Source organism: Mus pahari, chromosome 9 (assembly GCF_900095145.1).
Source record: "Mus pahari chromosome 9, PAHARI_EIJ_v1.1, whole genome shotgun sequence".
NCBI lineage: Eukaryota > Metazoa > Chordata > Mammalia > Rodentia > Muridae > Mus > Mus pahari.
The window spans coordinates 46,784,230-46,806,244 of NC_034598.1; the positions used below are offsets into that span (position 1 = coordinate 46,784,230).

The window sequence follows — 22,015 nt, forward strand, 5'->3', positions numbered from 1 at the left end:
GGATGACCATTGTGTGGATACTTCATTCCTCCTTAGAATAAGGAACAAATACTCATGAAAGGATACAGGTACAGAGACAAAATTTAGAGCTAAGATGAAAGGATGGACTATCCAGAGACTACCCCATCTGGGAATCCATCCCATCATCAGCCACCAAACCTAGATACTAATGCACATGCCAGCAAGATTCTGCTGAAGGGACCCTGATATTGCTGCCTCTTGTGAGGCTATGCCAGAGCCTGGCAAACACCGAAGTGGATGCTCACAGTCAGCTATTGGATAGAACACAGGGTCCCCAATGGAGGAGCTAGAGAAAGTACCCAAGGAGCTGAAGGGGGCTGCTACCCTGTAGGTGGAACAACAATATGAATAACCAGTACCCCCTGAGCTTGTGTCTCTAGCTGCATATGTAGCAGAAGATGGCCTAATCGGCCATCACTGGGAAGAGAGGCCCCTTGGTCTTGCAAACTTTATATGACCCAGCACAAAGGAACGCCTGGGCCAAGTAGTGGGAGTGGGTGGGTAGGGGAGCAGGGGTGGGGGTGGGGGTATAGGGAACTTTCGGGATAGCATTTGAAATGTAAATAAAGAAAATAATAAAATATTTTAAAAAGTCACATTTCAAAGCTAAGATATTTAAAAAAAAGAAAAAAAATTCATGATCAAAATAAATGTAAACAATTTATGTCTATTAATACATCTCTATAGAATACACTGGAAGGAAAGCACAATTTTAACAAGATTAACTACACTGAAAAGGACATAAGAAATAATCCCAGAGCAATTAACCAAGAGATCCAAAATCTCAAAATTAAAGTACAGACAAAAAACCACATCAAAGAAGACAATAACAAAAGTCCAGAATGGGATGTAGACACAGATTTCAATAAAGATACTGTTGTGTAAAAACACAAAAGGTGGAGCAGTGCTGGAGATGCAAATGAAATAAAAATAAAAATTCAGTTGAAAGATGGCTTAGAAGTCAGCTCTCAGCACCAATGCCAAGCCTCTCACACCTGCCTTTAAATCTAGATTTGTTGGTATATGAAGACTCTGGCCTAAGCAGATACTAATATTCTCTCTCTCTCTCTCTCTCTCTCTCTCTCTCTCTCTCTCTCTCTCTCTCTCTCTCTCTCTCTCTCTCTCCAGACCAGACTCCCTGGAGCCTCCTCTATCCCAGGTCTCTGCCACATCTGAGAGATGCCCCTTTTGCCCCCTACCAATTTCCATTCATTGTACTGGCCCTCTCTCCTTGGTTCTCCCTACACCTGACCCCCCCTACCAGGTTCCCCTCCTCATTCCTCTCCCACCTAGTTCCCTCCCTCCCTCCAATTCCAATCACAGTTTTATTTCCACTTCAGAGTGAGATTCAAGAATCCTTTCTTGCACTCTCATTCTTATTTAGCTTCTTTGGGTCTGTAGATTGTAGTGGGTATCCTGTACTTTGTGGCTAATATCCACTTATAAGTGAGTGCTACCATGCTTGTTCTTTTGGGTATGAGTTACCTCACTCCAGATCAAATTTTCTTGTTCCTTCCATTTGTCTGCAAATTTCATGATGTCCTTGGTTTTTATAGCTAATAGTATTCCATTGTGTAAATAAACCCATATTTACCTGTTCTTTAGTTGAGGGGCATCTGGATTGTTTGCAGTTTCTGACTATTATGAATAAAGCTGCTATGAACATGATTTAGCAAGTGTCCTTGTGGTATAGTGTCCTTGTGGTACAGTGTCCTTTGGTCTATAATAGTATCCTGGTCTATATACCAGGAGTGGTATATAAAACTTGTCTATTCCAGATTTTTTGAGAGAGTGCCAAATTGATTTCCAGAATGGTCACACAAGTTTGCACTCCCACCAGTAATAGAGGAGAATTCTCCTTGCTCTACATGTTTGTCAGCATGTGCTATTCCCTGAGTTTTTTGATCTTAGCAATTCTGATGGATGTAAAGTGGAATATCAGAGTCATTTTGATTTACATTTCCCTGATGACTAAGGATGTTGAACATTTTTTTTTTTAAAGTGCTTCTCAGCTATTAGATACTCATCTGTTGAGAATTCTCTTTTTAGTTCTGTACCCTGTGGGAAGCGATTGCGGCCATGCGGCAGCCAAGACAGCACCCTGGCTCATTGCCAAGCCCTGTGATCCCTGTTTGTTTACCAAGCACCTGAATGATCACACACCTGAATGATCATGTGCTGTCTGCCTGATGCATACCGTCATACAGCATGATATTGAGTCACTGACCTATCAACACCCACCCTGTCTGCGTGCATGGCTTGTGTACAGAGCGTGCTGAATGCTGATTGGATGATGAAGAGTGGTGAGAGACGAGTGCATAGGGTGGAGGGGGATAAATTGGGTGATCCCCCATAATAAACAGAATAAAGCTGAGGGAGACTAAAGGAAGCTGCAGCAGGAAGCTGCAGAAACTGCTCAAACCCTGCTTTGGCATACGTGTAGTCTTTGCCCCCACCTCTGCTGGCCGGAGGTTGGGGTCCGAGGCATCTGGTGGCCCATACGGGGAACTCCGAAAAGAGCAGCTGAATCAAGAAGAGCGAGCTACGGGTGAGTTCCGTGGTAGAGAGTAGTAATCTAGTGCTAGGAGGAGGTTCCTTGCACAGGGACGAAGTTAAGCTCCTGGGGTTACAGGACAGAGTTAGGTTCCCGGCACAGGGACGAAGTTAAAAGTGAAGAGAGCAGGAGGAGATTGCTTCAAATATGAAAGTAAGAGCAGTGTTGGTGCAGCTGCTAGCAATTTGGAATGCAATTAAATCTTGCCTGGTGGACAAAAGTGGAAAGTATGCTACTGAGTTAGAAAAGTTTTCCTGTGGCCAGGCTGGGCATTGTCCCAATCGCATGTGGCCAACTACTGCAGCTCCTGTGAGATGTTCAAAACTATGTCTACGGTGTTGTAAGGGTTCATGCAGCAGAAGCAGAAAAAGGCAAACGAGAAGCCAGCAAAAAAGAGTCTAAAGAACAAGAGAGTGAGGAGGGAAGTTCAGATGAATCATCTGACAGTGGAGATGAAGTAACTAGCATGATATCTAAGGTGAGTTTTGGCGAGGAAGGCCACCTCCCTTCCCCTTACCTCCTCCCTATAGTGTGGAAAGAGGAAGTGAAGGAAAGCGCAGCCACCATGCTTCGGTCTGGCGAAATCTGCCTCACGAAGTTGGTGCCTTCCCACTGTTTCAAGATCAGCAAGAGCAACGATATCCACCTGTTCCCTTCCCAATCTGCACAGCTGTGGAATTACAGTCAGTAGATGCTAGTGTTTATCCCAGATTTACTCTCAGCTGAAAACTGGAATCTTTTAGTAAATCAGAGAGTGGATTTGCTCCAAGGGCAGATAGATATTCTGGAGCAATTAGTCTTTGTGTTATGTGTAACCCATATGTCAGGAATTTGTGTAACCTCTGTGCAGTATCAGAATTTTTCTCGTGCAGCTAATTTGTCCCGCGAATTTGGATCCATGCTATTAGGAAATTGGATAGAAAGATGAAAGAATTACAGGCATCCATTGTTGCAGTGAATAACACCTGTGTGGAGATTGCCACCACTCAACAATGGTTGAAGATGATCCAGGGGACCTTCATCTTCCTCAAGGATTGGGGAAGGATGGCCTTCTGGGGATATTTGCTGTGTGATGTATGTGTTGGTATGCTGTGGATGATATGCATGCGCAGACGGGTGTTGGCCAATAAACGGTTGTTGATTCAAGCTGTGGTGGCTATAGAGTCAGGTAATTTGCCACATGTTTGGCTCCTAATAGTGGCTGAGGGCCATAAGCTGTGAAGTCACCAATGACAGGAATATTGAGATGCTGTGAGCCAGATGCACACCCCTTTTTTTGGCTGCAAGGTGATTCAATGTTGGGATTATTGCGGGATGCCCCTGCATAGCCTAAGACAGAGCCCTTGCCCACCTAGGACCTAAAAAAGGCCTAGTTACTGGGTGCTGGATGTAGATGCAAGTCTTATGGTCTAAAACAGGTGCTTCACTGACCCTCTTTTTATAGCCACCCCCCCCCGACCTTTTAATAAAGACAGATGTGATCCTGGAGCCATTTTTTTTTTTTTGAGCCATTTTGATTAAACAGAAAGGGGGAGATGTGGGAAGTGGGTGCAGCCATGCGGCAGCCAAGACAGCACCCTGGCTTATTGCCAAGCCCTGTGATCCCTGCTTGTTTATCAAGCACTTGAATGATCACGTGCACCTGAATGATCACGTGTACCTGAATGATCACACGCACCTGAATGATCATGCACTGTCCGCCTGACGCATAATGTCATACAGCATGATATTGAGTCACTGACCTATCAACATCTACCCTGTCTCGTGCATGGCTCGTGTACAGAGCGTGCTGAATACTGATTGGATGATGAAGAGTGGTGAGAGATGAGTGCAGAGGGTAGAGGGGTGGAAATTGGGCGATCCCCCATAATACATGGAATAATGCTGAGTGAGAATAAAGGAAGCTATAGCAGGAAGCTGCAGAAGCTGCTCAAACCCTGCCTTGGCATACTTGTCATCTTTTCCCCACCTCTGCTGGCTGGAGGCTGGGGCGCCCGCAGTACCCCAGGTTTCAATTGGGTATATTGGGTTGTTGGTGTCAACTTGTTGAGTTCTTTGTATATTTTGGATATTTTGGACATTAGTCCTCTGCCCCAACCTGCAGGGATAATCAGCGGGGACTCAGGGCAAGGGAGTGAGAGAGTGGGAGGGAAAGAGACAGGAAGAATGAGAGCAAGTCAATCATACTGATCAAGCTCTAAAAACTTTATGCAAGAGTGGCAGTATAAGCATAAGCATGATGAGGCTCCAAGGGAGGGAGTAAGAGCTCGGAGGCTCTCCGAAGGCCAGGTGGCAATCTTCAGCTCCTGGAACCAATTGGTCACAGTGTTTTTTCCCACAAACATTCTTACTGTTATGACCACGAATGTTCTCTCAGGATTGTTTATGTAAACTAGAAAATACCCACAAGGCCATGGCTCCCAGCAGTCCTCAGTCAATAGTAGGATTAGTGAAGAACTTTTACCTTTTTTCTGTAGGCTGTCATATTGATGGTGCCCTTTGCCTTACAGAAGCTTTTCAATTTCACGAGGTCACATTTATTCATTGTTGATCTTAGTACCTGAGCTATCAGTGTTCTGTTCGGGAAATTGTCTCCAGTTTTATGTTGAAGTCTTTGACTTGAGTTTTGTGCAGGGTGATAAATATGGATCTATTTGCATGAGACTCTTAGCAGGCAGGACTCTCAGCAGAGGGACCAACAAACCTCTAACCCCAAATTTGTCCTGTCTACAAGAAGCACAGAAAGAAAGATGGAACAAAGACTAAGGAAATGGCCAAACAAAGATTCGCCCAACATGAGATCCAATTCCGTAGGCAAGAACTAGTCCATGACACTGTTAATGATACTCTGTTATGCTTGTAGACAGGAGCCTAGCATAACTGTCCTCCAGAGGTTCCAGCAGTTGACTGAAACAGATGCAGAGATGCACAGACAAACATTAGATGGAGCTCTGGAAGTCCTGGGGGAAAGGTTGAAGAACCCAGAGAAGATGTGGACTCCACAAAAAAACCAACAGAATCAACTAACCTGGGATTTGAGGGCTCCCAGAGACAAAAATCATCAATCACAAATAATACAATGGCTGGATCTAAGTTCCCTGCACATATGGTGCAGATGTGCAACTTAGTCTTTATTCAGGTACCTCAACAACTGGAGAGACTCTGTTCCCTGTCTGTGGATCCTGTTCCTCTAAATGGGTTGTATTGTCTGGCCTCAGTGAGAAAGGAAATACTTAGTTCTGCAGTGACTTGAAGTAACAGGGTGGGTTGGTATGCGGGTGTAGCTACCCCTTCTCAGAGGAGAAGTGGATGGTGATGGGAGGTGTGGGGAGGGGTTGTGTGAAGGAGGATGGGGAGAAGAAGTGGCCTGAAATTGGAATATAAAGTGAATAAACAAATGAATTTAAACATTAAGATAAATAAATACATAAACACCTTTTCATTATGTATTTGTTACTATGGTATTTGCATGTATGTATGCAAATGAGCATGCATGTGTATGTTCATCAATTTACCTAGATTGCCTGGCCAATGAACTTCAGGGGATTCAGCTGTCTTCATTCCGCAACGTTCCCAGTTTTAGAGTTATATTCACATCCATTAAGTTCAGTAGTTTATGGCAGACAATGTGTTGGTAAACAGAGCCATTTTTCTCAGCCCGTTTCTTCTTTCATATTATTTCTTTCATATTATTGTCACAATCTTGTCCTCTAACTAGCATTCTTGCTTTTGGATTTATAGGTTTAACACTCAATTTTATTAACACTTATTCCTATGCCTGAAGTCAAGATGGTGGACTAACATATACTTTTGGTAGCCCATTTTGTTAACTCGTTAGCTAGTTTAAAAAATACATTGCTTCCAACAACTATTAACAAATATTTTTATATTAATTGTCTCTTGACTAATATCAGCACATTGTATTTACACTACAGATAAGAAATGAGTCTTTGGCTAGGAAGAGGCTCAGTGTGTAAATTGCCTTTTTGCAAACATAAAGACCTGAGTTCAGACTTACTGAATCTAGTTGTGTGTGGTGGTACACATCTGGGACTTATGTTCTGGAGGACAGGGCAGGCATAAACGTAAGCATATCCAAGTTCAATGGATATAGCTACAGTGCTGATAGTCACATTCTCTTATAGATCATCTCAAACCAACTTAACCTTAACTTAGTTGAGGAAGATGCTATAAGTTAGTATATCCACAAATATACACCCATACATACATGCAGACACATGCATATAACACACAAACATGTAAGAAATATGTCTATAAATATAAAGTCTATAATCTATTCAAATGTTATTGGACTTCTATGTATTAATCAAGACTATGAGAAAGGAACCAAGTATATCTTTTGCCACATTGTATCTGTTTTAGAAACTTCTACTGTGTAGAAAGTCAGTTGTCATGTCCTCCAGAGAGCTCTTTTAATTTTCCAAAGGTTTGATGAGTGTGCCAATTAATAATCTTTTTCCATTCTTTACTTTTTAAAAAAAACTAATTTCTATTTTGTTTATTCTTTTTCCCTTTTCTGTATCATGACACAAAGTATCTTATTGATGGAAGAGACTTCTGATCTCCATGGAATATTTTATAGAGACAATGCTTGTCCAATTCCTTGGTTTCCAGTCTCATGGGAAAATTTCTTTCTGGATTCATTCCAGGCCTTATTGCCACTTTAAGTGAATTAGAACAGTGAAACAGAACAAGAAAATGTATGTTTGTCAAACTTGCATGAAGATATCTTCTAAAATTTTTGCTAGTGTTTGCTAATGCAAGAAAATCTGAGTCAGAAACTGAACATTGAGCAATTACAATAAATGCTGTGGAAATAATTCAGGTTAATGAAAGGTTGGTTTGTATTCATCCTTTGGTGTACTCATAAACATATGTGAATTTATATGTAGTCCTTACCAAGATATTGAGTAAAAAAAAATCTTGTATCTTGTTTTTATCTACACACTCACCTTTTATAGCATTTATTTCTAAACTTTTTTTTGAAAATTCTGCTAAAATCAGGAACTTGTTAATGTAAAATATGTATTTGAAGAAATTCCTTTTAGTTAATAGTCCTTGCTAGAGGTGACCTTCATCACTTCTGTACTTGTGGATGTTAATCAGTTATATAGCTATTAACCTTTATATTCCAGAGGGTCAACTATTATATATAGTCCAATTTTATTCTAACATGCTTTCAAAGGTTCAAATGCATTAACATAGGAAAAGTCAGTTTTTCCTATACCAACAAGAGCAATTATGAGACAATTTATTAGTATAAATTGTAATTTAAATTATTTACTATAGTTATGTTGTAAACATGTTGTAAAATTAATGTATATGATTATACAATTTAAAAGTCAACCTCATAATGAGGAATGTGGTAAATTCCCTTTCATGCCGATCAGCTTTTTTTTTTTTTTTTTTTTTACTAACGGGAAATCTGATCCCTCATTTTATTTTTCCATTTTCCAGTTTTATCTTCATATTAGTTATGAAGAGTGAATTGAAGAGGAATTACTCAGAGTTAACAGAATTCATCCTGTTGGGATTCAGAGCTTCTCCAAAGTTTCAGGTCTTCTTATTTTTAGTGTTTTTGATTATCTACATGGTCACTGTGGCAGGGAATGTCAGCATGATAACTGTCATTAAGATGGACTCCAAACTTCAAACACCTATGTATTTTTTTCTTAGAAACTTGTCCTATTTAGATCTCTGCTATTCTACAGTCATTGCTCCCAAAACCTTAGCCAACTTTTTGACAACTGAAAAGAAAATTTCCTACAATGGTTGTGCTGCCCAATTCTTCTTCTTTGCTTTGTTTGTTACAACTGAATGCTTCCTTCTTGCTGTCATGGCATTTGATCGATTCTCAGCAATTTGTTCCCCTCTCCTTTACCATGTGCACATGTCCCAAAAAGTCTGTGTTCAGTTAGTAACTGGCTCCTATATCTGTGGGTGCATCAACTCCATGATACAAACAGGATTCACCTTCAGCTTGCGTTTCTGTGGAGAAAACAGGGTGGATCACTTTTTCTGTGATGTCCCAGCTCTCATCAAAATCTCGTGTGTTGATACCTTTGTGAATGAAATTGTGCTGTTTGTTCTCTCTGCTCTCATCGTCATCTCTACCATAATCATCATTCTGATTTCTTATGCCTACATTCTTTCCACTGTCCTGAAGATCCCCTCCACCCATGGTAGGAGTAAGACCTTCTCTACTTGTGGTTCTCACATAGCAGTGGTGAGTTTATTCTATGGAACTGTGTTCTTTATGTATGCTCAGCCTGGGTCCATCTCTGCCCCAGAGAAAAGCAAGATTGTAGCTGTTTTCTACACACTTATAACATCCATGTTGAACCCTCTAATATATAGTCTAAGAAATAGAGATGTGAAGGATGCTGCAAAAAAAATAATATGTGGGAAATGTTCTCAATGATATTTATGAAGTCTTTATTTAGTAGACAATCTTTTTTCCTATTGTATGTCAATGAATATAATTTCATAAGTTTTATATAGTAATAATTCTAGTATAAATGCATAGAATATTATTTGCTTGTACTAAATATATGAAAGCAAGTCAAGTTTTCATTTTACAATATAATTGCATTTGATTATGTAGCAAATATGAAAATTGATCCTATATAGTTGCTAAAAATTATGACATATGTATATTATATTTTTATTACAAGTTCAAAGGCATTGTGATATTGGCTAAATGAAAACATTATCATAACATACATTTGGTATGAAAGCTTATTGTAGAGTAAGTATCTACATTTATATTTTAGGAACTATCCTCTTTGAAGTTAACAAAAGTATATGTGAAGCATTTCTTCACACAAATACATGTATTCTTTCAAACCATATTTCCTCATTTCTCATAATATCAAGTATTATATTAAATAAGATACTATATACGTATTTTCTGTTAATGTAAACATGTCTTCTTGCGGGAAAGAGAGCAGCTCATAGGATTCTGAAAGCTAAATGAAACTTAAATGATGCAGAAAGTTCATGAAACTTAATAGGCTTTGGCAGTTCCGAATTCCAAGGATATAAAATAGTATACAACTGTTGTGCAGATAAGACTGTTTATTGGAACTGTTCACGCATTGAACAAAAAGCTGCATAGATGTAGCTTTCATGAATTGCTAGTAAAAGTAGGGTAGGTTTTAGGGTAATTTAGTGATCTCTGTATCATCTATCCTTCTGTAAATACCCTCAAATATTTATTGGTACAACAAGATAGTGTTTGGTGGAATCACTAGGATAAGTAGACACTCATTCATATCTTCACAGGAAAAGTCACACAATTGGTACCCAATGTGAGACCAAAGAATAGATCTGTGTATAAATTTGGATGAGAAGTTCTTTGGCTCTTGAGATAGGAGACAAAGATTGTTCTCTCTGAAGGTAAAGTGTTCATTGGGGTAGTCTGTATATGTCTACAGTTCCCCATATGTTATGAAATGGTGTGTTGTAATGGCAATTGAATATGCTTTGTGATGGGTGATATGTAATACAAGAGTAGATTTTAATCTCAGAGGAAATCCCATACAATTTTTCTCTATGAAGAACTTGGTGGCATGCCTCACTGATGATTGGGGACCACTTCATAAGTACAATAATAGCACCAAATGGGTGTGAACTTTGGAGCATATTGCAGATACTGAAAGTATATAAGAGATGAAAATGTAGTCAGATTTTGGCTGTTGTTTCATGGCCTTTACTGTAGACATTATGACAGGCAGTTGAAGCAGAGTTTGCTGTCTTGAAAAAAACTTAGCTATATAAGAATTAAATTATGGTAGGGAAAACACATGATGCTTAATCATTAGCCTGAAATTTACCAGGGAAAGTGGTAAAAAAGAAGGGTGAAAAAGGAGTCATTTATTGTGGCTATTGTAATCCAATGGCAAGACTGTACACATTAGAAATGTGATAAACAGTCAATCCTGGGATCCAAGGACTTAGAACTCATGGTAAGTACTGAACAGTGAGGGGGAAAAAACTGAAGTGACAGAGCATACCATTCTTGTCTAACTTTTAACACGGAGAAAGGGAAAGTCCTTGCTGCATCATGCATATGGGAGCCATAATAGTGACAGGAAACTAAGATAATCAGGTATCTGAACTGCTTTAATTATGGAAGAGATAAGCAAAGAATGAAAGGATCTTTTAAGCCTGTATTCTGAGGTTGGGAGACAGGAATGGACAGGAGTGTTATTAAAGTGGAGAAACAGAGTAATATCTCTGCCCTTCCTTCCTTGAGACAGTTCCATAACCTGAATCAGTTAAAGGGAACTTATTCCTGGTCCAAAAATCTTTGGGTGAGTCCATGAGTATAAGAAGCTGGAGGGCAATAGAAGAAAAACTCTTATACTCCAGTAACTTGATATGAACGATGTAGCATTTGATGCTCAGTTGACAAAGGGGTTTCAACAAAACAGTTGATGTAGAAGGGACCTTAGGACTGCTATTTAGTCTTAGTAGATTTGCTGAACTTCATACTTGGGCACAATCTTTGTGAAGTAGAAGATCTGAATTAATCAGGCCCATGTCTTCTCAGGAGAGGATAGGAAACAAATAATAAATGCTTCTTTCTATATAAATACCACACATATTTACCACAAAGAGTCTTGACCATTATTCTTCTAAAGGAGAAAACTGTGGTACTAGATGCTGAAGAATTCTGGTTGACCCACACACCTGGATGATTCTAGGAATTTTATAAGCCAAATATATATCCTAGTGAATGTGGAGTGATGTAAAAAAGTAATCACACAGACTAAAGACAATCATTGTTGATTATTGTTATAGATATATAGCCAGACCTGGTACATAACATATTTGATCTTTCAGTCATTATTGTTATATGTTGTTTCTATTTTCATTTAATATTTTAACCAATTTTTGGTATGAAACTATATAATATCTTCTTTTAACTTATTGTATATTAGAATTATTATTCTGGTTGTTCTTTGGTGTTTCCTTTTAATTTTCAACTTGGTAGGATATCCAGTCACCTAGAAAGATAGTCTCAATGGTCTTCCTTATAAAGATTCCATTGGCCCATGGGCATGCCTGAGTGGAATTTTCTTTTTCTTTTTCTTTTTTAATTTAATCTATTTTTTGTTTTATTTATTTACTTTACATTCTGCTCACTGATCCCCTCCCAGTAACTTCTTCCCCACAATGATTCTCACATCCTACCCTCCTCTTCTCCTCTGAACTGGTGGGGGTACCCGTGGGCGTCTCTAGACCCTGGCACTTTAAGTCTTTTTGAGGATAGGTGCTTCCTCTTCCACTGAGGCCAGGCAAGGAAGCCCAGATAGTACATTTCCCACATACAGGCAACAGGTTTTGGGATAGCCTCTGTTCTAGTAGTTCAGGACTGACATGTAGACCAAGCTGCACATCTGCTACATATATATGAAGGGAGGCCTTGGTCCAGCCAGTGTATGCTCTTTGGTTGGTAGTTCAGTCTCTGAGAACCCCAATGGTCCAGGTTAGTTGACTCTGCTGGTCTTCCTGTAGAGTTCCTATCCCCTTAGGGACTTGCAATCCTTCCTCCTGTTCTTCCATATGAGTCCCCAAGCTCCATTCACTGTTTGGCTGTCCGTGTCTGTTTCTGAGTCAGCTGTTGGGTGGAGCCTCTCAGAGGACAAGATGCTCCTATCTGCAAGCATAACAAAGTATCCTTATTAGTGTTGGGGATTGGTGCTTGCCCATGGAATGACTGAGTCTCAAGTTGAGCTGGATTTTGGTTGGCCATTCGCTCAGTCTCTGCTCTATCTCCCCTACATTTCATTCAGATAGGATAAATTTTGGTTTGAAAATTTTTTGGATGGGTTGCTTTCCCTATAATTCCATAGGGGTTCCTGCCTGGCTATAGGATGTGGCCTCTTCAGGTTCCATAGCCAAAATGCTGTGAGTCACATCCTCATTGATTCTTTGGCACTTGCTTATCCCAGTGGCCCTAACCCTAATCCTGTCTAGTCCTGGAGATGCTCCCACCTTCTTACCCCCTGTCTGTTGTAGATTTCCATTTATTTTCAAGGCCATCTAGCCATATCTCCTTTCCTTAACCACACCTGACCTTGAATCCCCCATTCTTCTCTCCATCTACCTCCTTCTCCATTTCTCTTCTTCTGCCTCTCCTAAGTGAGATTCAAAGTTCCTCTCTTGAGCCTTCCTTCTTGTTCAGCTTCTTTGGGTGTGTGGAGTGTGGCATGGTACCTGCATTTTATGGCTAATAAACACTTATTACAGTGAGTACATATCATGCGTGTTCTTTCGTGACTGACTGGGTTACCTCACTCAGGATGATATTCTCAAGTTCCATCCTTCCTGCAAAAATTCATGATTTCTTTATTTTTAGTAGCTTAATAGTATTCCACGGTGTAGATGTTTTTGTGTGAGTTTCTTAACTGGGCTAATTTAAGTGGATAGATTCACACGAAAAGGGGTGACACCATTTAATGAGCTGGGTCCTGGGCTGACTGATTAAAGACAACAATTTTACTTTTTAACTGTGAGTGAAATATAACCAGCTTTTTCAAGTGTCTGTCACTATGGTTTACACAAAATGATGGGTTGTAATCTGAAAACATTTGGGTTCTAATAAATCTTTTCTCTCCCCAAACTATTTTTTTCAGAGTATTTTATCATAACCACCGTCTCACACAAAAAATAAGACAGGGACCCAATTTAGTGTGTGTGTATCTGTGTGTGATTATTTTGAAAAAAAAATTTTAACCTACATTAGTGTACAGGAGCTGTTACTTCTGTCTCTTTTCCTTGGAAAATAGTTTCACTAAAATGTAATAATTTAATCAGTAGGATGAAATCTGAAGATGAAAACATTGGTTATTCAAGATTTTAATATCATTCATACCTAAAATGTTAATAAATTAAGATGTTAATTTTAAACTTCCTGTTCTACAAAAATTATTTTATGGAGAAAATACATTAAAAATTCTTTATTGAAAGTACAGTTTATTTTAAACATTAATTGGAGTAATAAAAGTTTATTAAATATGCTTGATCACCTACTAAGACCCCAAGTACCTCTATTCAGTAAATCCTTATTAACTCCATTTCCTGGGGCCTACTTCTACTATCCTGCAGCTCCACTTCATTTTTTTTTTCAGTTCCCAACTGCAATCACATAATAAAACTTCTTTCTGAAACTCACATTTCTGTCATTGGTGAATTTCATTCTTCAAATTCACTTGATGGATAATTTCCACTGACTCAATGGAAATTCTATGTTACCATGCACTTCCTGAATCACAACTCCTGGATTCAGCCCACCTAAGGCAAGAGAGAAAGCCCATGTTCCCCCAAAGGATTCTAGTTTTTCGCCATTTCAGCATCACACACAAGACAGAATGAAAGCATAAAAGATGGGCTTCAGACAAGTCTGACCCAATATTCATTCCATCTGCAGCTTTTTGTCAGTTATAATTGGCCATAAAGCAATCTATGGATGTCTGTTACTTACCCAACCCTCAACATGTGTTTCTATCAGAGAAATCACAGCAATCCATATTGGTGATTAGAGGCATCAAAGATCAAACCACCAGATGTTTAATCAGCTATGATTAAGGGAGACTTAATCAACAGAGACTGGGGAGACTGTTGTTCATCAATGAGGAGGAAGTTGTCTGAACTGAAATTAAGTTATACTAGGCATGGCAAGCATTTGGGAAAAGAGAACAGGCAGCTCTAGCTTCTGGGTTTCAGAGAAAGATGGTCTGAAAGTCAACAACAACAATCATGATAATCACTTGTGCTAGTGTTTCCAACTAAAAAACTAAAGTCAAGGATATGGAGAAATGTTTCTTAGACATAGTGACTTAACACTAGGTATTTTACCAAATTTTTGAATATAAAAAGAAATTAATTTAAATCTTCCTAGATTTATTTACTATTTTTATTTTGTGATATTTCTCAAGCTGATTGTCCTAAAAAATTTCTATGAATATGTTCATTTTTGTTTTATTAATTTAGTGTAATATCTATTGTATGACATTTAGTTGCATACTTTTTCACAATACATGCATTTTCTTATTGTCACAAATGCATTGTCATGAATTCTACACAAATTGTTATTGGCATGACAGTTGGATTATTGTTTAAATTTTATTGGTATAACTTACTAATCTGCATATTTTTAAACTTTATAATATAGTATTTTATGATTTTCTTATTTTAACTTTAACCTAACCACTTGTAAAAAGCAGAGGTGCTTCTCTCTGAGATGGTGCCCATTTACTATAATTGTATATTCTATTTTTAATAACTTTGTTACACATAACAACTTTCTTAGTATTTTTAGATTGTTTTTATTAAAATAATTATCCTTATGTATGACTATTAAAAATCTAAATATAGTATTACTTGTGTTTATATAAGGGAATATATACTCCATTTATGTAATGTCTCCATTATAGCTTCATTTTCATAAATACTCACTTTCATAAATACCTTATCTAAGGTAGTTTGGATTACAAAAGACAGATAACAGACATAATTTAGCAAACAAAAGAAAAGGAAATTCGGTTACATTTGTCCACAATGTACTGTATTGCATATTTTTCACATAGAAAACAATATATCTTATGTATAACAATATATATGTCTCCAGAAAATGTCATTTTTTCTATGAAGTAAACATGCTTAGGTACTGCAGAGGGCAGAGCAACAAGAGACATCATTTATTTTTGAATCTTGTATGATACACATTAGTTATGAATCAAATGGTGAAGATTATTTTGAAAACACTTGCTTATGGCAAGATTCATTCCAGATTTTGTGCTGGGCTATCTTTACAGCAAAGTACTTCAGAGTACAGAGCAGAGAATTCGAACTGAGTAGCTAAATGAGGAACAGAAGGTCCGTATTTAGCTTTTCGGGGTTTTGGTACTGAGGCAAAGCCCAGCTCAGTACCACACACTGAGTTTATGTTCCACCATGTAGTTATGTGTCTTAGTGTCTACAGAGAATATTCTAAGTTTGTTTGAGAAAGAGTCTCATTATATCCCCTGGGCTGACCTCAAATTCATGACCCATCTGCCTCAGCCTCCTGAGTTCTGGGACTACAGGTGTGCATTGCTATGCCCAACAAAGCTTTGTTATTGAAATGTATTGCTGAGGATTGAACCCAGGGCCTTCAACATCTTAAGCACACTCTCAATCATTGCGATATACCCCCAGCCCTTCACAAAGACTTTTAAACAAGAATTTCTCATATATGAACCTGACATGGAGAAACCATAAGGGATAAAAATGAACAGAATCTTAGACATTGTGGAAGGAGAAGTCATTCAAAAGGAGTAGGAGAGGTGAATTCCACTCTCTTCCTGTGCCCATTTGTTTTCTGTTCTTCATAAATAGGATAAAGTTACGCCTCTTGCTTTTTTACAAGTCACAAATCTAGAAAATCCATTAAAAAACTAAAACCAAACAAAGCATTAAACACCTCTTTGGTGAAGTATTCTACTTCACACATCCACAGCTCTCTTTCTGTTCCTTTATTTTCAGCTCCCAAAACACATATGTAAAATGTTAAGTTGACATGTGTAAGTCACAATAAGATCCCTCCAGACAGCCCTGCTGAAGGGCTGAATTGGCACTTGGATAGTGGCATCAGAGAATATTTTGCCCCAAACCAAATGCTTTTTTAAAAACTTTTTTTCCATTTTTTCTTTCTCTTCTTTCTTTTCTTTTCTGTCTATCTTTCTTTTTTCTTTGTTCTTTCCTTTCAGTTTCTTTCTTTTTCGGGGGAGATATTGAGACAGGGTATATCTACACAGTCCTGGCTCTCCTGGAACTCACTATGTAGACTAGGCTGGTGTTGAACTCACAAAGATCCAACTGCCTCTGTCTCCTGAGTGCTAGGATTAGAGGCATGTGTTATTACATCTGGCACAGTGACTTTCTATTCCTTACTGAGGATAAACACACTGGTGTTGTCAACAGCTTTAGTGAGAAGGCCTTGTCTACTGCTTGTTACAATTGATTCTGACATTCCTCTGAGGCTAGGTTTTGAAACCTGTCTTCTAAGACAATTCTGCCAATCCATTTAGCAAATCACGATTGGGAGAGAGGGAAGGGGGAGCTTTGAGTTATCTTAAAGAACAAAGGTTTAGGAGCATCTCATTGTTGACGTGATCCAAGCCCATGCATGCCATTTCTTCATCAAAATCTCACTTGTTGCTCTTGCCAGGCAGTGCATATTGTTGCTGAGGATGAGAGCCATAGGTGAGCAGAAGGGGGTCCTGCTGAGGTGGGTGATACATGAGGGGAGGCATATAGCTGCTGAAATCCACAGGCACTTTCTCTTTGTAAGGCTCACCTTCAGGATTGGACCACAAGGGATGACATCCGGGTTGGGCTGCTGCAGGTGGTTCCAAAGGAACCTCTTGAGAAAAGTGCTCCAAAGAGTTCTGGGAGGGAAAGTAGTCATAGGGTCAGCTGGCCATAGACAGAGGATAGGGTGGATAGTAGGTGTCATCGGTAGGACTTCTCCCTAAAGCAGCATTTTTATTCCAAGCTTGCAGGTTATCATAATCTCCATATACCCCATGGACAGCAGGCAGAAACTGGTCTTCACTGCTGTAGATCCTACTGTTGGAGAATTTGTATCTCTCATAGCTCCGTGGAGTCTAAGGTTCCAGTTCAGTGATTCCACTCAAATCATAACTCTTGGGGAAGGACAGGCAACCATTCATGGAGTTCTGCTGGGGGGTGTGCTGTAACTGCTGGGCAGTTGGAAGCCTTTCTGGAATGACCAAGTTAAAGGTAAACTTCCCTGACTCCGTATTTCACCTGGAAGAGCCTTTGTTTCTGGCCTCCCCTTCATCCGTTGGGAGCTGGAGGCAGATACCATGTGCAATTTTCCACATCTCTTCTTGCCACTGCTTCTAGCTTGGTCTCTGGCCTGGGATGATCATGTTCTCCTTTGGACTGGAAAAAGAAGTGTTCGGTTGTACCTCCAGGAGTTGGTGACTGGGGTTGGGACAGCTTTTCCTCTGCTGCTCTGCCTCGCTTTGTCACAGATGGCAGGTCTCAGATAAATGTTGCAGTCTTCCTCCGTGGAGCAGTCCCTGCTGCACACCACTACCCCCTAGGCATGAGTTCTTGAGAATTCGGGAGTTGGTGGTGGTGGTGTTGCAAATGGCCCAGCTGTTCAGGTGGCACTGTTCAGGTCGTCCAAGCTGTACATGTGTTTCACATAGGAGTCAGGCCACTCCTGGAACCAGTCAGTCTTTTTCACATTCTGAGGTAGTTTCATGTCATTAATATCTCAGCTCAGTATCTCTTTGTCTTCAGGATCTTTAGTTCCATGATAAAGTCGGCTCAACACAGGCTATTCTCTACTCAAATTGTCAGAGATGCCTAGAGAGCTCCCAGTCTCAGAACTGTGGCTTGTTTTTTTCAAAGCCTTTCTGCCTTCAGTGCTCCTGAGTCTTGTCTTCTCCAACTTCTTGTTCAGGTGTCATACAAGTGTCAGCTTTTGCTCAGGTCCTGCCAAGTTCTGTACACTTCTAAGTGGTTGATGGATGTTCCCTAATCTAGGTCAGGTTACACTATGCTAATGACTCCGGCAACTGTCCAATCAAAATCAAGATGCTTTCAGCCTGGGACAGGTAGGAGCAGCCCAGCTCTTCTCAGAGTGCTACCCATGTGATAAATATTCTATGGTATGCTTCTGAATTTACCCTTCCTTTATGCTAAGAGGACATCTAACTTAAAAGGATGTTGAAAAAAAAAAACTCTGAAAAGAAATACAGATTTTTTTTCCTGATGGTTTTATAGGTCGAATTCAAGAACAACTGTTTTAGATGTATTTTATCCTGCCTGCATGTGAGCGAGAAGGCAACAGGGAGACACATGGCAGTGCAAACACCAAGGTGGTGGTGGAAACTACTGAGATAGTTTTTAGACAGCTAGCAGCCCTAAACCAGTAACACTGAAAATCATCCCTAATTCTGAGTATATCAATCCTTACAAGGAATCCAATTCTTCTTCAAGACGTCCTGTCTTTGGGAGTTCTTTCTAGAGATAGCCTCACGACACCAGGTGAGCTAAGCTCCTCTGCTGAATTCCAGATAGTCTGCTGGGCTTCAAACTTTTGCTTTTTTCCAGAATATACCAAATGTAGATATTGTTTGCTTAATTTGTGGGACTGTCTCCTCATGTTGGTTGCATCTGTCAGGCATGCCAGCTGCTCTGAGTTGAAATGTTTTTCTCCTTTCCTTCACAGGAAGCTCCTGCTATGTTCCAGCTCCAGTACCCTGTATTGCATATTATACATCCTATTGTTCTTTATTTATTTGAAATAATTTTTTATAGTTATGACTTCTTAAAAAAAACTTCACTTCTTCCAACAAAAATTTAAATTTTATAAAATGGAGAGAGATTTTTCTTGTGTCACCAGAGATTCCTTGTTCCTCTGTGCTCTTTCTTCTCTGTGCTGCCATGTAAGTCCAACCTGGCTCTGCCATATAGATCACTGGAATCTTGCTTTCCTGTACCACCTGGTAGATCCTGCTCTGCCCCAGCCCTTAGGCCTTCCAGAACCTCTTACTATGATTCCCGGTGCTTCCAGGCCACTTAGTCTTGACTTTAAACCTGTTCTAGAACCTTCCTTGATCTTCCAGGCTGGCTGGCTGGCTGGCTGGCTGATGTGGGATCTCATACACCACACTTTTGGTTATGTCATCTTCTTTCTACAGTATAGGCCATCCAACTCCTCTGAGATCTTGCTTCCCTGAAACTTCAGCTAAGCCCAATTTTTTCCTAGCTTTTCCCTCTTTGTTTAGTCCTCCTAATTCTACACATGGATTTTCCAGAATCTCTTGATCCCAACCTCTGTTTGATCAGAAAAGGTGATGGTATGGAAAGTCATTTCAAGAGATAGCAAAGAAGACAAGCACACGATATGCTGCCACTTGGACAGTAACTATTAGTTCAGATAATAGTGGGCTCTCAAAAGATGATCAGGTATAGAACCTGTAGTCCTTAGGACAAGGCCAATAGAGGAAAACAATGTCTCAACTATCTTATATTTCAGTCCTTTCCTAAACATTGCACATGTGTCCACTGAAAGAGAAAAGTAATTCAGAGAAGAGAAAGGTAGATGATGATAGATAGATGGTAGATAGGTAGATAGAAATGTGTAGATGATGATAGATTTTATAGATATACATATATAGATATACATATATATGTATATATACACACATATATATGATAGATAGATGAAAGACAGGTGATAGATGATAGTTAATATATAGATAGCTAAATAGGTAATAGCTATCTAGCTAGATGAAAGAATAGATGATAGATGAGATCAATAGATCTAGATAGATGATAGAGATAGATTAGGTACATAGATTATAAATAGATTATAGATTAGATAGATAGATAAGTAGATACATAGATGATAGATGATAGGTAACAGCTAGATAGATAACTAGATAATTAGGTAATAGCTGGCTAGCTAGTGGCTGGACAGATCATCTAGATAGACAGACTGATAGATAGATGAAAGATAGATGATAGATAGATGGTAGATATCATTCTTGGGCATATACCCAAAAGATGCCCCACCGTGCCACAGGGGCACGTGTTCCACTATGTTCATAGCAGCCGTATTTGTGATAGCCAGAAGCTGGAAACAACCCAGATGTTCCACAATAGAGTAATAGATACAGAACATGTGGTTCATTTACACAATGGAACACGACTCAGCTATTAGGAATGAGGACACCGTAAGTTTTGTAGGCATCCTGAGTGAGGTAACTCACACCCAAAAGGACATGCACGGTATGTACTCACTAATAAGTGGATATTAGACAAAAAAGTACTGAATATTCAGGATATAACCCACAGGACTCAAGAAAGTTAACAAGCCCAAGGGCCCAAGTGAGGATGCCTCAATCTACCTTGGGAGGGAGAAGAAAGCAATCATGTGGCCTGGGTGGATGTGGAGGTGGAGAAAGAGACCTGGGTAGAAAAGGAGATAGGGAGGGGAAGAGGGGAATGTGATCAGGTATTTAGATGTGGGGGACAGGACTGAAGCCCTGAGGGCCAACAGAAAGGATGGAGACCTCGGAGGTAGGAGGTGGGGGGACTTTCTAGGATGTACCAGAAACCTGGGAGGTGAGAGTCTCTCAGGACTCAAAGGGAGGAACCTCAGATGAAATGCCCAACAGTGGGGAGAGGGAACTTTTAGAATCCACCTCCAGTAGAAAGACAAGCTATCAAGTGGAAGGATGGGGTGCCATCCCACAGAAAAAACTCTGTCCCAGAATTGCTCCTGTCTGAAATACCTGCAGGGTCAAAAATGGAAAAGAGTCTGAAGTGGGATCCATCTCAAGGGGAGGCCCCAAGGCCTGACACTATTACTATTACTACGGTGTGCTTACAAACAGGAGTCTAGCCCTTCAAAAGTCCTAACAAGCAGCTAGAAGAGTAAGATGCAGATATTTACACCCAACCAGTGGACAGAAACTGGTGACCCCTGTGGTTGAATTATGGAAAAGCTGGAAGAAGCTGTGGAAGAGTGCGAACCTAGAGGAAGATCAGCAGTCTCAACTAACTTGGACCCTCAGACCCCTGAGGTTGCTCTGATACTGAGCCACCAACCAGGCAGCATACACCAGCTGATATGAGGCCCCCAACACATACACAGCAGAGGACTGCAGGGTCTTGACTCAGTGAGAGAAGATGCACCTAACCCTAGAGAGACTGAGGCCCCAGGGAATGGGGAGGTTTGGTAGGGTGGGGGTTGGGGGTGGTGACATCCTTTTGGAGATGGGCATGAGTGGGTGGGTGGGGTGGAAGGGGTGGTGGTGGCAGAGGGGTTGGGAGAAGGAACAGTCAGAGGGCAGACCTGGAAGGGGATAAAGACTGGATTATAAAAAGAAAGAAAGAAAGAAAGAAAGAAAGAAAGAAAGAAAGAAAGAAAGAAAGAAAGAACTTACAATGAATTCAAAAGAATAATTGTAACTCTCCTGAAACCTCAAAGTAGCCATAGATATACTCCAAAAAAGACACCAAAAACCAAACAGAGATGAATGAAATGAAGACACCAGTACACACTATGAAACTACAATTCAAGAAGAGATAAAATGTCTGAATAACATTCAAATTGAAATGATGCTAAAACAGAGAAGCTCAATATGTTAAATAAAAAAGGGAGTGGAAAACTTCACCAATAGAATTAATCAAGTAGAAAACACAGTGTCAGAACTGCAGATAAAGTGGAACACTTGAATCCGTAAGTATAGGTCAAGGATGTTGAACATTTTTTCAGGTGTTTCTCAACCATTCGGTATTCCTCAGTTGAGCATTCTTAGTTTAGCTCTGTACCCCATTTTTTAGTGGGGTTATTTGAATTTCTGGAGTCCAGCTTCTTGA

At 39.8% G+C, this 22,015-nt stretch overlaps 1 protein-coding gene and 1 pseudogene across 1 annotated transcript in view; one reads left to right on the top strand and one right to left on the bottom strand.

The window, feature by feature from the left end:
• Positions 1 to 8,072: 8,072 nt before the first annotated feature.
• Positions 8,073 to 22,015, top strand: part of LOC110327015 (olfactory receptor 12-like) — a 24,492-nt gene continuing 10,549 nt past the window's right edge. The window contains exon 1 of the mRNA XM_021205705.1: positions 8,073 to 8,672. Coding sequence (XP_021061364.1) covers positions 8,073 to 8,672 — 600 coding nt within the window. The remainder of the gene's footprint in view (positions 8,673 to 22,015) is intronic.
• On the bottom strand, positions 16,714 to 19,095 carry LOC110326683 (annotated as a pseudogene).